This window comes from Saccopteryx leptura, chromosome 7 (genome assembly GCF_036850995.1).
Source record: "Saccopteryx leptura isolate mSacLep1 chromosome 7, mSacLep1_pri_phased_curated, whole genome shotgun sequence".
Taxonomy (NCBI): Eukaryota; Metazoa; Chordata; class Mammalia; order Chiroptera; family Emballonuridae; genus Saccopteryx; species Saccopteryx leptura.
In genome coordinates this window covers 87,216,273-87,231,205 of record NC_089509.1, presented here as the reverse complement: position 1 = coordinate 87,231,205, position 14,933 = coordinate 87,216,273, and the positions used below count along the sequence as shown (strand labels likewise).

Genomic DNA, 14,933 nt, shown 5'->3' with positions numbered 1-14,933 from the left:
TCTGTGGTGTGATAGAAAAACCAGGTACAACAGGGGCATATGGGAAAAAGTGTTACTTCCACCCAGAAATTGTATCTGTTAGCCTTAGAAAGGTCTATTGACCTACTAGGTTTAATGGTGTCCCCATAAATTTATGTCTTTCTGGAAACTCAGAATGTGACTTTGTTTGGAAGTAGGGTCTTTGCAGGTATTAGTATGGGCCCTAAAACCAATGTTCAGTTTGTGTGTGTTTTTTTACTTGAAAAGGAAAAAATTATTAAAATATTTTAATATAACTCTCGTTATTGAAAAACTGCAAATAGAATAATGCTTGCTGATGTTCACTTTAATTTTGTTGATAAAAAACCAAAGTCCCCCAAATACATATATTGTTTTACCAATAGTTTTAAATTTCAAAATCTAAATAAAAAGATGCTATTATTATTATTATTATTATTATTAGTGAGAGAGATAGAGACACAGAGAGAGAGGGGGAGGGATAGACAAGGATAGACAGACAGGAAAGGAGAGAGATGAGAAACATCAATTCTTTGTTATGGCGGCTTAGTTCATTGATTGCTTTCTCATATGTGCATGATGGGGGAGTGGGGTGGGCTCCATCAGAGCAAGTGACCCCTTGCTCAAGCCAGCGACCTTGGACTCAAGCCAGCACAACTTTGGGCTTCAAGCCAGCGACCTTTGGGCTCAAGTCAGTGACCTTGGGGTCATGTCTATGATCCCACGCTCAAGACAGCAACCCCCTGCTCAAACTGGTGACCATGGGGTTTTGAACCAGGGTCCTCAGCATCCCAGTCCGACGCTCTATCCACTGCTCCACTGCCTGGTCAGATAACATTTTTATATATATGCCATGCATTCAGAAAATAAGAACTTACTTTTTATTTGAAAGTGGGAACTTTGGCATGAAGCCTGCCACTCCACACTCCCTGGTGACATATAGCTCATGAGCCACACAGTGGACCTGGGCCTGGTGACGGCATATCTGTAGTCAGGTGTGCAATCAGGTCTTTGGTATCTTGCATGCTGGAGGGTATCTCTGAGCCATTCTCAGTCACTTGGGTTCCAAACAAGAACCTCTTCCTGTCATTTCCCACTTCAGATAATGCCAAAGCTTCATGGATATCTGAAATGTGATAGGCTGCTTCACAATCCCCTTTGTTTGCAAACACAACAGAGGAATGATGGGGTTTGTTTCAATTAGTTGAAGAAGGTGTTTTTTGGCTTCGTGTAATCTGTTCTGATCTGCTGAATCCACAACAAAGATCAGGACAATTCCTCTGGACACATAAAGTTCCCAACAGGAACAGAAAGGTTCACTGCTGTCAATCTCCAGGGACTCCATCTATCTGTCTTCAGTGTTGATGCCACTGCATAGAAACCTGGGATGGATGCCTTGTTGTGCTGGGCTCTGTTCAAAGCAAGATATTGGAGAACACTGCTCTTTCCTGCTCCATCCATGCCCAACACTAGGATCTGCTTATTCTTCTCTGGGGGCACAAAGAGGGGCTTTGCCAAGACGTGGTTGTTGTCCTCTTTCTCTTTTATCCCCTTAAATTGTTCCTTCTCTTTCTCTGTCTCCCACTCTTCTGTCTTTCCCCTTCTCTTTTACTTTTATTTTTTATTTTTTTAATTTACTCATTTTAGAGAGGAGGGGCGAGAGAGGGAGAGAGAGAGAGAGAGAGAGAGAGAGAGAGAGAGAGGATGGAGAGGAGCAGGAAGCATCAACTCCCATATGTGCCTTGACCAGGCAAGCCAGGGTTCTGAACCGGCAGTCTCCGTGTTTCCAGGTTGACGCTTTATCCACTGCGCCACCACAGGTCAGACCTCTCTTTTACTTTTATACTATTTACCTTTTTCTTTCCCCTTCTATTTTTCCTTACTTTTCTTATCCTGTTCCTTCCTTTTCTTTCTCCTCCATTCCTTTTCCCCAAATTTTCTCTTTCTCTGGCTCCTTTCCTTTCTCTTTCTTCTCCACTTTCCCCCTCTCCACTGTCACTGTCCTCGTTCTCTTCATTCCTGCATGCCCACGTGCTGGAGCCATGGTCCTGGGCCCCAGCAGGTGTGCCAGTGATTGGTGTTTTTATGAGAGAAAGGAGAGGAAGAGTTGGACACAGACACAGGAAAGAAAGCCATGTGGGCCTGACCAGGCGGTGGTGCAGTGGATAAAGCGTCGGACTGGGATACAGAGGACCTGGGTTCGAGACCCTGAGGTTGCCAGCTTGAGTGCGGGCTCATTTGGTTTGAGGAAAAGCCCACCAGCTTGAACCCAAGGTCGCTGGCTCCAGCAAGGGGTCACTCGGTCTGCTGAAGGCCGCGGTCAAGGCACAAATGAGAAAGCAATCAATAAACAACTAAGGTGTTGCAACGCGCAATGAAAAACTAATGATTGATGCTTCTCATCTCTCTCCATTCCTGTCTGTCTGTTCCTGTCTATCCCTCTCTCTGACTCACTCTCTGTCTCTGTAAAAAATAAATAAAAATTAAAAAAAAATAAAGCCATGTGGCGATGGAGGCAGAGATTGGAATGATGCAGAAACAAGCCAAGGAGTACTAATGAACCATCAGAGGAGGCAAGGGAGGATTCTTCCCTAAAACTCATGGCACTGCCAACACTTTGATTTTGGACTTCTAGCTTCCAGAACTATGAGAGAATACATAGTTAAGCCACCCAATTTGTAGTAATTTGTTATGGCACCCATAGGACCCAAAGATAGTGGGAAGGTCACAGAATTAAGGACAGAGCTAAAGAAGCAGGCCTTGTCATGATAGGTTCAGGGGCACCTCTAAGATCTCAGTAGCAGAGCTGTGGACTCACTCATGGCCTGACCATCCAGGCAAGCTGCCCCAGGTGCCTTTTGACCTGTGTACCTTACTCAGCACTCTCTCAGGAGAGAGACTCTGACTCAGCTTATCCTAGGCCTTTCCCAGCAGCCCTCCTGGGACAGTGTGAATGACAGGCAACTTCCTGAAGGAAAAGACCTCATGTAGATAAAAACAACAGGTGACCACTATACAAATGAAAGAACAATCCTTTTTTGAGAGAAGAAACTGGTTGAATGCTTCTCTTGTACCCAGTGAGGGTGGGTGGTTACAGATGTTGAGAAAGATTATCCTGGCAGCTTTTGCAGAATGGTTTGGAGCAAGACCAGCTAGACAGTTGGTAACATCGTCTAATGTGAAGTTAAGAGAGGATGGGGGTGTCTGTCCTGCCAGGGTGGTTGTGCCAAAGAGTGAACACTTGTTTTGCGTTCAGTGATATCTTAATATCAACTCATTCAACGTTGTGCAGGGAGACTGAGAAAATAAATACCTTTATTTTCTGTCTCCAACTACTTCTGCCTATTGTTTTTTCTTCTTTTTTTGGCTATTTGAATCAGAAAGCGTATCTCTTTTGCTATTTACCCAATTACATGAGACGGGTCACGTGTTAATTTTCACTGTTCCAGTGGTGGAACTGGGAGCAGGTTGTTTTTCCTCCACATGTGAGAAAACCCCCTCGGAGAACCCAGGCTCAGAAGGCAAGAGTAAAATACCTCCTGTGCACCTCCGGCCCTGGGAGGAGAAATAGGAGGATCCACAGAGCCAAGAGAGCATTCGGGGCCACAGTTCTCCACTCTTTTGGGTCCCAGGGTACTGCTGACATGGGGAAGGGGGTATTATTGTCCAGACAGAGAGAGGGGCAACAGTATCTTGCTCAGTGGTCCAGCTGGGGTAACAGAGACAGGAACCAGGAGCTCTCCTTTCACCTTAGACTTCCCCGAACATCCCAACATTGGGCCTTTGTGTCACATCCATATGTAACTAGCCAAGAGTAGCTCTAATTTTGACAAGAGTGGCTGGGAAATCTGAGACCAGCTATTCCTGAAGGGGAAAGTAAAAAGCAGCTAATAAAAGCGGTTACATTGTGCTTGTGTGGGATTTGGCTGGATGGGGATCGTCTGAGAGGAAGTCCTTGTACTGCATACATTTTCATATTTTTGAACCATGTGACTGTATTACTTATTCAAAAAATTTAGTAAGTTTTATCTTTTAACAATGCTATTGAGCTCAAAGTACTGGCTTAAAGTATGTGGCTTCAAATGTGTGTTGTTTTTTTTCAAGTGTTTTATTGCTATCAATGCCATACAGATTTTAGTGCACCAACTCACACAAATAATTTTTATTCAGATCCCTCTATTTCTAGTGTCATATGATGACAAATGGAAAATAAATGCCCAGTAGTCATCCTAAGCCCTAAAAGACCAAATTTTTGAAATTATAAATTCTATTTACCGTCATTTAAAATTATGCAAATGATAAATTTATCATTCATATTAGATTACACAGTTACAAATTTTATTTTCAAAAGCCAAAACATTTAAAAATTATATTTTTAAGACATCTTTTTTTTTTACTTCCAACTTATTTCACCCCAGCTGCTCCTACTAAGCTCCCCAACTCTTCTGCTCATGTGTTCAAAAATCTTGTGTAAATTTTGTCCCGTCCATGACCCTTCTGCTCCTGTCTCCTTTCTCTTTGTGCTCCTGTCCCACTTTCTCCCTTGGACTCCTGACCTAGTGGAGTTTCCAGAGTCAGCGAATGGGCATGTGGACAGCTGTGTCCCAGTCCCTTCATCAGCCGGGCTCAGTGCCGCCCAAGACCCTCAGCCTCCTCCAGGCTGTATGCACGTCTAGTCTTGACCTTCTCTGTCCAATCACCAAGTGCCTTAAGCTCAGGCCCTCCTTCGTTCACTTCCAGGAGTCTCTGCAGTGGAAGGCTTGGTGAGCTTGATTCAAGTGAATTCTGGCTGATAAGAGTATCAGTTTATTCCCTGACTTTCAGGTCAAATAAGGTCTAATTCATATGCTCATTTCTCCTTCCCTGAAGCCCTTTAAAACTGAGTAATGAGATTTGGTGGGTCCTGCATGTTTTCAACTACAACATAGGGGTGATAACAATTTAGAATTTCTTTTGCTCTGTATTACCTACTTCAATATATGGGAAACTGGACGATGAAGTCTTTCTGAAACTCTGATACCAGATCAATGTGTTTTTTATAAACAAATTTAAAAAGTAGAAGGGTTTTGTGGAACTACATTGAAAATGATTTTACATTGCTTTTGCCCTCCAAATTGCAGAATATCAACCAGTTGAACAGCTAATCCACGTGAGGAAAATACCACTTCTTTTCTGTCAAAGGTACATACACAGACTCATAGCTAATCCACAGTAAAAAATGAGATAAAACCAAACCTTGCAGCACTCTGTAGTGTCCCTACCTGTGGCTACTGACTCAAACACATTCCTGGGAAAAGTAATCACATGTTTATCTACTGAGAAGCATCTTTCATTCTAAATAGGATTGTAACCGGCATTACCAGTCCAGTTAGATTGGATGGGCACAAAGGGAAAATTTGCTTTCCCAGCAATATTTACATATTATCAGAAACAACTTAGCAGGAAACTTGATTACTATGACTATTGCAGTAGTAGTTTGGTGGCCTCTAGGCTAGAAAGTCTAAGTTAATAATTTGTAAATAATGATTCATCTTGTTAATACAGTCAGACTTGAATAATGTTTTTACATTCTGTGCCCTTTCTTTTTTTTTTTCCATAACAATATAAGAATATCAATGTGGAGTCCAGTTAGGATTGATAAGCCAGCTTTTCACTTGTGAAAAACTGAAACTCCTGGAAAAAAAGAAAAGAGAATGATTATATAAGTGTGTAAAATTCCTCAACTTTGTGTGTCAGAGCAATAATAAATGGTTGAGAATTTGGACAGGTAAGTTTTATGGACATAAAAAAAATAGAGTTAGGTAGTTAAGTCATTCTCCCTTGGCCTCCATGTCTTCATTCATAAACTAAGAAGCTGGAGGGAATCACAGGTTTTTGCACATTTTAGCAGTGGTTTAAAATGCTATTGGGAACACCACACACATATATATAATTTTAGTATTGTATAAATTTAATAAGGTCAATGTTTAACACTTGCTTATAAAGCAAATAGAATAATTATGCTGCTTTGAAGAGTGCAAAAATTTGAAATTGTGGGGCACAGATGATAGTTAAGGACTCAGTATAACTTATATCCACATTTTGCTTTAACTGCTCACCATAGAGGAAATTCTGCACACAGAAGTAATTGTAAGTGATGAAATGGCAAGAATATTTTTGGTTTTGTTTTTTAACTTTGTCTTGCAGTCTAAGGATGGTCTTTATTTTAGTCTGTTCATTCATTGATGGTCTCCAACTTGTTAAAATGTGATATTTAGCACATCTGAGTATGTGTGTGTGTGCAGTTATTTTTTATTGAGTACTAGGGTCAGGCACAGTGCTATGTACTTCATATATCTTGTTTTAGATAGAAATTAGAGTGGATTTACCATCATATCCACATTTAACTTCAGTAGAAAGAAAAAGGTATGGGTATCTGCCCTCCATTCCTGGGTGTATGTTTTAAATTATTATAATATTTAAAATATAGTTTTTTGTTTTTTTTTTCATTTTTCTGAAGCTGGAAACAGGGAGAGACAGTCAGACAGACTCCCGCATGCGCCCGACCGGGATCCACCCGGCACGCCCACCAGGGGCGCCGCTCTGCCCACCAGGGGGCGATGCTCTGCCCATCCTGGGCGTCGCCATGTTGCGACCAGAGCCACTCTAGCGCCTGGGGCAGAGGCCACAGAGCCATCCCCAGCGCCCGGGCCATCTTTGCTCCAATGGAGCCTTGGCTGCGGGAGGGGAAGAGAGAGACAGAGAGGGAAAGCGCGGCGGAGGGGTGGAGAAGCAAATGGGCGCTTCTCCTGTGTGCCCTGGCCGGGAATCGAACCCGGGTCCTCCGCACGCTAGGCCGACGCTCTACCGCTGAGCCAACCGGCCAGGGCTAAAATATAGTTTTAAGTGTTGCCTATTTTGATTTTTGTTATTGTGAAAGGAGAAACAAAAACCTCATCAATTAATTTAGTCTGATCTAGCTAAACCATCAATGCGAGTTCACATCTGACAAAGCACCGTGGAATTAAACATATATATGCTAATACCTGTGAGTTGTTTTAGACATTTAATTGGAAAACTAGAGTTAGATGAGAAAACATTGTTTCTCTCAGTCTACGGTGTAGTTCTCTTCTGCTTTCAGGTTTTCTAATGTTGTTCACTGAGTGTGCAGAAAAGCAGAAGTTTCATTTTCTCTTTTTTTAAAAATTTTATTTATTCATTTTTAGAGAGGAGAGAGAGAGGGAGAGAGAAAGACAGAGAGGGAGAGAGAGGAGAGAGAGAGAGAGAGAGAGAAGGGGGGAGGAGCTGGAAGCATCAACTCCCATATGTGCCTTGACCAGGCAAGCCCAGGGTTTCGAACCGAAGTTTCATTTTCTAAAAATGAAAATACATTTCTTTTTATCAGCATATATTTCCCAGGTAGTTTCAGGGTCAAATCCTCAAAGCCTTCAGTGCTCTGCATTTTGTGTTAAGTGGCAGCACAAAATTGTAGCAATAGAACTCAATAAATACAATTGAGTAACTCTTTTAAACAGCACTAATTATAAATGCAGTAATATGTATGTGTGTGTGTGCCTGTGTGTGTGTGTGTGTGTGTGTGTGTGTGTATCACATAGTGATGTTTTACACTCAAGTTGTGATTCTCCAAAGAGTCAGGGAATTGGATCTTTAAAATATCTTAATCCCCAGTATTCTCATTTTTAACTTACTTTAAAATATAAAGGAAAACTGCTATGTTGGATAAAGCACCATGACTAGCCTTTGTCAGCATCCAAAGTCATGCTTGTTTAGTGTGAAAAGATTAACATATTGGATAAGATTTAAAAGTGAAAAAAAAAAGTGAAACTAGATTACACATTTGTGCCATCCTAAATTTCCATAGAACCCAAAGGACTGGCTGATCTATTTTTTCTTTCTTTCAGCTTATTGAACTTACCTTTTCAAGAAATGACAGCAGTGTTATGCTATTTGGATAGACCAAGGTTTAGATGTCTTAGGGTTGTTTCTTGGGATCTAAGAAAAAAAGCAAATTCCAAAATTTAGTATCATAATACCGTTGCAATATTTCACCCGAAAAATTATATCAAGTCTGTAGGTATGGGAAAGAGTTCTGAAGGGAGGAGGCAGGATTTTCCTGGGGAATGGGACTGTTTCCGTCTGTCCTTTCCCATAGCTCTGAAAAGACTTTGGGGCCTCGTGTTGCAAATTCTGCTACACTTCATGTTGCGAAGCAAGAAGGCACTAGTTTAGCTACCTGTTTTCTTTGTTTCCAAGACGTGAATCTCAAAGAGAATTATGTATCTTATGAAAACACTTTCAGGGGCAGAAGGATGGAAAAAGGAAGTGGTTAGGCTGAGAGTTGTTTGCATTGGAGCCCATAGACCTAGATTCTGTGCAGTGATTTGAGAACAGCTCTGTCTACACATTTAGCAAAATGATTTTTGTATAGAACCTTTGCTGGTTAAACCCCAGGTGCTTCACTATCCTGGGAATATATATTTAAAAAAAAATAGAAAAACAGTTGATGTTTCTATCAATTTTGGGAGAAAAAAGCCCCAAGTACTCGACTTGTTTATCCTTCATTCTTTTTTTTCCTTTTATTTTTCCGAAGTGAGAAGCAGGGAGGCAGTCAGACAGACTCCTGCATACGCCCGACTGGGATCCACCCGGCATGCCCACCAGGAGGTGATGCTCTGCCCATCTGGGATGTTACTCTGGTTGCAACTAGAGCCATTCTAGTGCCTGAGGCGGAGGCCATGGAGCCATCCTCAGCACCCGGGCCAACTTTGCTCCAATAGAGCCTTGGCTGTGGGAGGGGAAGATAGAGATAGAGAGAAAGAAGAGGGGGAAGGGTAGAGAAGCAGATGGGTGCTTCTCCTGTGTGCCCTGGCCAGGAATTGAAGCTGGTACTTCCACACACCAAGCTGACACTCTACCACTGAGCCAACCAGCCAGGGCCTATCCTTCAATCTTGTGGTCCTCAATTCCTGTTTCCTCTGCTAGAAATTCTCTCCCTAAGGTTTGGCCAAAAAGCAGAAATTGAATTCCTTGCCTCTGCTGTTTGTCATGTTTTTTGTCTGAAGAGTTGACTTTCAGTTAAGAAAGTGTTAAAAGCACAAACTTCCAATAAATAATGAAGAGTTATGAGGATTCTGAAAAGCTTTTCTCCCAATATTTATTTCACAAAAGTATAAAACGAAGAGAAAACAACTATCCAACTCCTATCAGGTTATCTTTACAAGTTCTATTCTTACTGTTTGCTCTTAATCTATATTGAAACGTAAATTGAAGGTTGGATTTCCTTCTCAAGGGGACTTCCCTCTCTACTTAGCTGCTACTATGGGTATCTTATTTAGAATCAGATAGAATCAGATCATTCCACCTGTTCTGGGCTGGGCTAGGCTGGACATTGGACAAAGCTCCTCAGTCTAGGCTAAGGTAGATTCAGGTCAACTCTTCTGCTAAAGGTGATGGCAATTTTTAGTCTCTTCCAAAGCTTGTTTCCTTTTCACCAGACCTGGGTTCCTGGAGGACCAATCCGCTTGGGGGCTTCGCTCAATACACATTGTCTTGCTACCCCAGGCTTCTTGGGTCTTACTTCTCCCTACCTCCTTCAGTGAGGGCATAACTTTCTTTTTTGGTTTCAGAGATCCAGACGTGGGACTCAGGCTATTCTGCCGTGGTGGTTGGTGGTCTTCCCTTTATCTTCGCACTTGCTTGGTGCCATCAAACTTTTCTCCCTCCACCTCTTTCTCTCTGATTGGTTCTTTATCTTTCTTTCTTCTTCTTTTTTTTTAGGTAATTGCATGAAAAAATATTTATTGATTTTAGAGAAAGAGGAGGGGTGAGAGAGAGAGCAAGAGAAAGATAGAGAAAGAGAGAGATAAGAACATACATCTGTTCCTGTATGTGCCCTGACCAGAGCTCAAACTGGCAACCTTTACGTATCAGGATGACACTCTAACCAACCGAGCTATCCAGCCAGGGCCCTGGTTGGTTCCTATAGCTATAATGAAGGTGATATATTCATGATGGCCATCGAGACTGATTTCACTTTTAGTTAAATCTCAGCTTCTGAGATATGTCTGGTCTAGTCTCAGTAGTGTCAAAACCTCGTGGCAGTGGCAGCTGCCATCAATCCAGAATTCTTCATCATCATCTTCATCATTATTATTGTGTCATAAAGGATTAATTCAACAGGCCTGGGTTGTCCAAACCTTGCATATTCTACAGAAAGATTTAGCCCTTGACCAGCTCCTGGGAGATAACACTTGAGAGTGCTTGAATCATCCTGCCCGATAAGAGTGTCTTTGTTTACTTGAGGCCTTTGGCCAAGAGGCATCACTGACCTCTGAAAGGACTGAACCCTGAGTAGCTAAGGTCAGCTATGCAGGTGACCTATGACTATGTGACTGATCCCTAATAAGAACCCTGAACGCCAAGACCCAGGTGAGCTCCTTCCTGGTTGGCACTACTTTGTACATCTCACACATGGTTGCTGGGAGAATGAAGTGCTGTCCATGTGACTTCCCTGGGAGGAGACAACCGGAAGCTTGTCCTGGTCTCTCCTGGACTCCTATCTGCTTTTTCACTTTGCTGATGTTAATCTGTATCTTTTCTCTGTAATAAACCATAACCATGACTATAACAGCATTCTAAGTTCTGAGAGTACATCCAGTGAGTCATTGAAACTGAAGGTTGTGCTTGGGAATTTCTGACTTAATCATCAATATTATCAATGTGTACTGACCACTCTTATGTGTATTCAACTGCTAAGTGCATTTCAAATGTTATCTTTTTTTTTTAATTGAAGAGAGAGACAGACAAGAAGGGAGAGAGAAGAGAAACATCAACTTGGAGTTGTGGTACCTTAGTTGTTCATTGATTGTGTCTCATATGTGCCTTAACTGGGGGGGCTCCAGTTGAGCCAATGACCTCTTGCCCAAGCCAGCGACCTTGAGCTTCAAGCCAGTGACTTTTGGGTTCAAACCAGCGACCATGGGATCATGTCTATGATTCCATGCTCAAGCCAGTGACCCTGTGCTCAAGCTAGTGAGCTTGCACTCAAGCCAGGGACCTTGGGGTTTCAAACCTGGGTCCTCAGTGTCTCAGTCCGATGCTCTATCCACTGCACCACTGCCTGGTCAGGCTATGTGTTATCTTGTTTAAACTGTACAACAACCCTGTGAAGTAATTATAATTATTTTCTCAACATACCTCTTCCCTCATTGTTTAGATAAGGAAATGGAGTGGTCAGAGAAAGTAAATAAATCATGAGAGGTAGAGTTGGAATTCAACTTAGGTCCCTCTGACTCCCAGGCTATGTTGTAACTTATTAAAGCAGTGCTTCAGGACTCCTTTCCCTGACCAGGTAGAATGCTCCCTTTTCCCTGTTTCACATTCTGCGTGCTCATGCCCTCTCTTAATTTGAGGAATGCCTCCAGCTTTGTCCTCTTCCTTTTTAGTGATTCCCCTATGTCTCTTCTTCCCCTGATCGTCCCATCTAAAGGAGTAACCTTCCAGAGACCAGGTAGGAACGCTTTTAGATACAAAAGTATACATTTAATAACAGTATCTGATAATCTACCTTTAGTAGTAAGAAAGGCCACTGTATCAAGAGTCTGCATATTGAAGAGATCAGATTCAGTATCTGCATCCTGGGATAAGCATGTTCAAAGTAGAACCATTTTCGCAGCTTGTTCGAGTGCCAATAAACCTCTTCAAAGATAGTGTGAGAGGAAGGGAGAAGGATGCTGTGAATGTGTGTGCGTGTGTGTGTACATGTGCGGGCACAGGCACCGTGCTGGAATGGGATGTAGGCTTAGCACTCTGAGGAAGGTGCCTCCACTTTGAGCTGTCTCCTGAGTCCTGCAGTCTGCATCTGTGTTTTATTTCAAAGAAACCATGTGACTGGGTATGTTTATGTTGCTTTAAGACCCTGCCAATTATCTTGACTTAGTTTTCAGCAGAAGAGTCAGGAGGCTGCATGTGTCTACATGTTGTGGGGGTAGGTTCCAGGACCATAGGGAAGAGAATGCAGTCCGTAGGATAGACTGCACACCACCCCCAGCTAAGAGAAACACAAGGCTGTGCATAGGATAGGGGGCGAACCAGCGGAGAGGAGTGTAGGTGAACCAGGCCGCCTGCAGCACAGGAAATGTTCACTTGCCTCTCCTCCCACATCTGGCAAGGAGGGCTGCCTTTACTGTATTGAACAGGTGGCACTTTAATGCTGCCCATTCTCAGGGAGTCTGAGCATCTAGAAACACAAAACATGGGGGGGGGGTAGTGATGTAGAGGGAGGAGAGTAGGAGAGGAGGCTGGCGTAGGGTTTGCAGAGTGTGGAAGGTAAAGGCCTTCAGAAACTAGACACTTGCTGGCCTCAGAGCAGCTGTTTTCAACCTGTGTGCCACAAGAGCTTTTAAAACACGCAGTACCTGACTATTAAGTCAGGGGCACTGACTTCTTTTCTTTTAGATTGTCAAATAAAAAAATGACAACAGCCAACACAACAATAGCCAAATTATACTATTTTTCTTGTCAGATTGGCAGAAAAGTATTGTTTTTGATGTGCTGCAGAATTTTAGTCCTTCGTTTAGGTGTGCCGTGAGATGAAAAGGTTGGAAATCACCGTTACAGGATAACAGGGGAGGCCGGGTATGGCCATTGTGAACTGGGTAGTGGTCTAGAATGAAAAGATTTTTTCCATTAAGTTACTATAAAATCAGGGCTTGGTCTAACACAAGACGTTGCTCTTTGCTGTGGTTGCAAAGATTCCTTATGAGTCAGCATTATAAAGCTGTCCCTTCAAAATGTGAGGTGAGCTAAAAGCTGTTTACAAATTTGTTTCTGAGCTGAATTGTCTGATTTTAGTTTCCAGGAGAGGGAAACTGAAGCTGCTAATTGCCTTGACATGACTTCCCACTATGGAAGCCCACACACACCATGTTTCTGTAGTCACTTTATTTCTTTCTTTTAGTGAAGGAGAGAGTTGGGGGGCAGGCAGGGACAGACAGAAAGGAAGAGAAATGAGAAGTATCAAGTCATAGTTGCAGCGCCTTAGTTGTTCATTGATTGCTTTTTCATATGTGCTTTGATGGAGGTGTAGGGGGGCTTCAACTGAGTCGGTGGCCCCTTGCTCAAGCCAGAGACCTTGGGCTCAAGCCAGCGACCATGGGGTCATGTCTATGATTCCATGCTCAAGCCAGTGACCCTGTGCTCAAGCTAGTGAGCTTGCACTCAAGCCAGGGACCTTGGGGTTTCAAACCTGGGTCCTCAGTGTCTCAGTCCGATGCTCTATCCACTGCACCACTGCCTGGTCAGGCTATGTGTTATCTTGTTTAAACTGTACAACAACCCTGTGAAGTAATTATAATTATTTTCTCAACATACCTCTTCCCTCATTGTTTAGATAAGGAAATGGAGTGGTCAGAGAAAGTAAATAAATCATGAGAGGTAGAGTTGGAATTCAACTTAGGTCCCTCTGACTCCCAGGCTATGTTGTAACTTATTAAAGCAGTGCTTCAGGACTCCTTTCCCTGACCAGGTAGAATGCTCCCTTTTCCCTGTTTCACATTCTGCGTGCTCATGCCCTCTCTTAATTTGAGGAATGCCTCCAGCTTTGTCCTCTTCCTTTTTAGTGATTCCCCTATGTCTCTTCTTCCCCTGATCGTCCCATCTAAAGGAGTAACCTTCCAGAGACCAGGTAGGAACGCTTTTAGATACAAAAGTATACATTTAATAACAGTATCTGATAATCTACCTTTAGTAGTAAGAAAGGCCACTGTATCAAGAGTCTGCATATTGAAGAGATCAGATTCAGTATCTGCATCCTGGGATAAGCATGTTCAAAGTAGAACCATTTTCGCAGCTTGTTCGAGTGCCAATAAACTTCTTCAAAGATAGTGTGAGAGGAAGGGAGAAGGATGCTGTGAATGTGTGTGCGTGTGTGTGTACATGTGCGGGCACAGGCACCGTGCTGGAATGGGATGTAGGCTTAGCACTCTGAGGAAGGTGCCTCCACTTTGAGCTGTCTCCTGAGTCCTGCAGTCTGCATCTGTGTTTTATTTCAAAGAAACCATGTGACTGGGTATGTTTATGTTGCTTTAAGACCCTGCCAATTATCTTGACTTAGTTTTCAGCAGAAGAGTCAGGAGGCTGCATGTGTCTACATGTTGTGGGGGTAGGTTCCAGGACCATAGGGAAGAGAATGCAGTCCGTAGGATAGACTGCACACCACCCCCAGCTAAGAGAAACACAAGGCTGTGCATAGGATAGGGGGCGAACCAGCGGAGAGGAGTGTAGGTGAACCAGGCCGCCTGCAGCACAGGAAATGTTCACTTGCCTCTCCTCCCACATCTGGCAAGGAGGGCTGCCTTTACTGTATTGAACAGGTGGCACTTTAATGCTGCCCATTCTCAGGGAGTCTGAGCATCTAGAAACACAAAACATGGGGGGGGGTAGTGATGTAGAGGGAGGAGAGTAGGAGAGGAGGCTGGCGTAGGGTTTGCAGAGTGTGGAAGGTAAAGGCCTTCAGAAACTAGACACTTGCTGGCCTCAGAGCAGCTGTTTTCAACCTGTGTGCCACAAGAGCTTTTAAAACACGCAGTACCTGACTATTAAGTCAGGGGCACTGACTTCTTTTCTTTTAGATTGTCAAATAAAAAAATGACAACAGCCAACACAACAATAGCCAAATTATACTATTTTTCTTGTCAGATTGGCAGAAAAGTATTGTTTTTGATGTGCTGCAGAATTTTAGTCCTTCGTTTAGGTGTGCCGTGAGATGAAAAGGTTGGAAATCACCGTTACAGGATAACAGGGGAGGCCGGGTATGGCCATTGTGAACTGGGTAGTGGTCTAGAATGAAAAGATTTTTTCCATTAAGTTACTATAAAATCAGGGCTTGGTCTAACACAAGACGTTGCTCTTTGCTGTGGTTGCAAAGATTCCTTATG

General features: G+C 43.0%; 1 protein-coding gene and 1 pseudogene across 2 annotated transcripts in view; both read right to left on the bottom strand.

Moving 5' to 3' along the window:
• Positions 1-941: 941 nt before the first annotated feature.
• LOC136379024 (ADP-ribosylation factor-like protein 9 pseudogene) lies at positions 942-1,543 on the bottom strand (annotated as a pseudogene).
• Positions 1,544-4,144: 2,601 nt separating this feature from the next.
• Positions 4,145-14,933, bottom strand: part of LOC136378840 (aldehyde oxidase 2) — a 94,445-nt gene continuing 83,656 nt past the window's right edge. For both annotated transcript variants that reach the window (XM_066346116.1, XM_066346117.1), the window contains exons 35-36: positions 7,913-7,989; positions 4,145-5,670 (exon numbers count right to left, since the gene is read on the bottom strand). In XM_066346116.1, the coding sequence (XP_066202213.1) occupies positions 7,936-7,989 (54 nt within the window). In that variant the 3' untranslated portion in view covers positions 4,145-5,670; positions 7,913-7,935. The remainder of the gene's footprint in view (positions 5,671-7,912; positions 7,990-14,933) is intronic.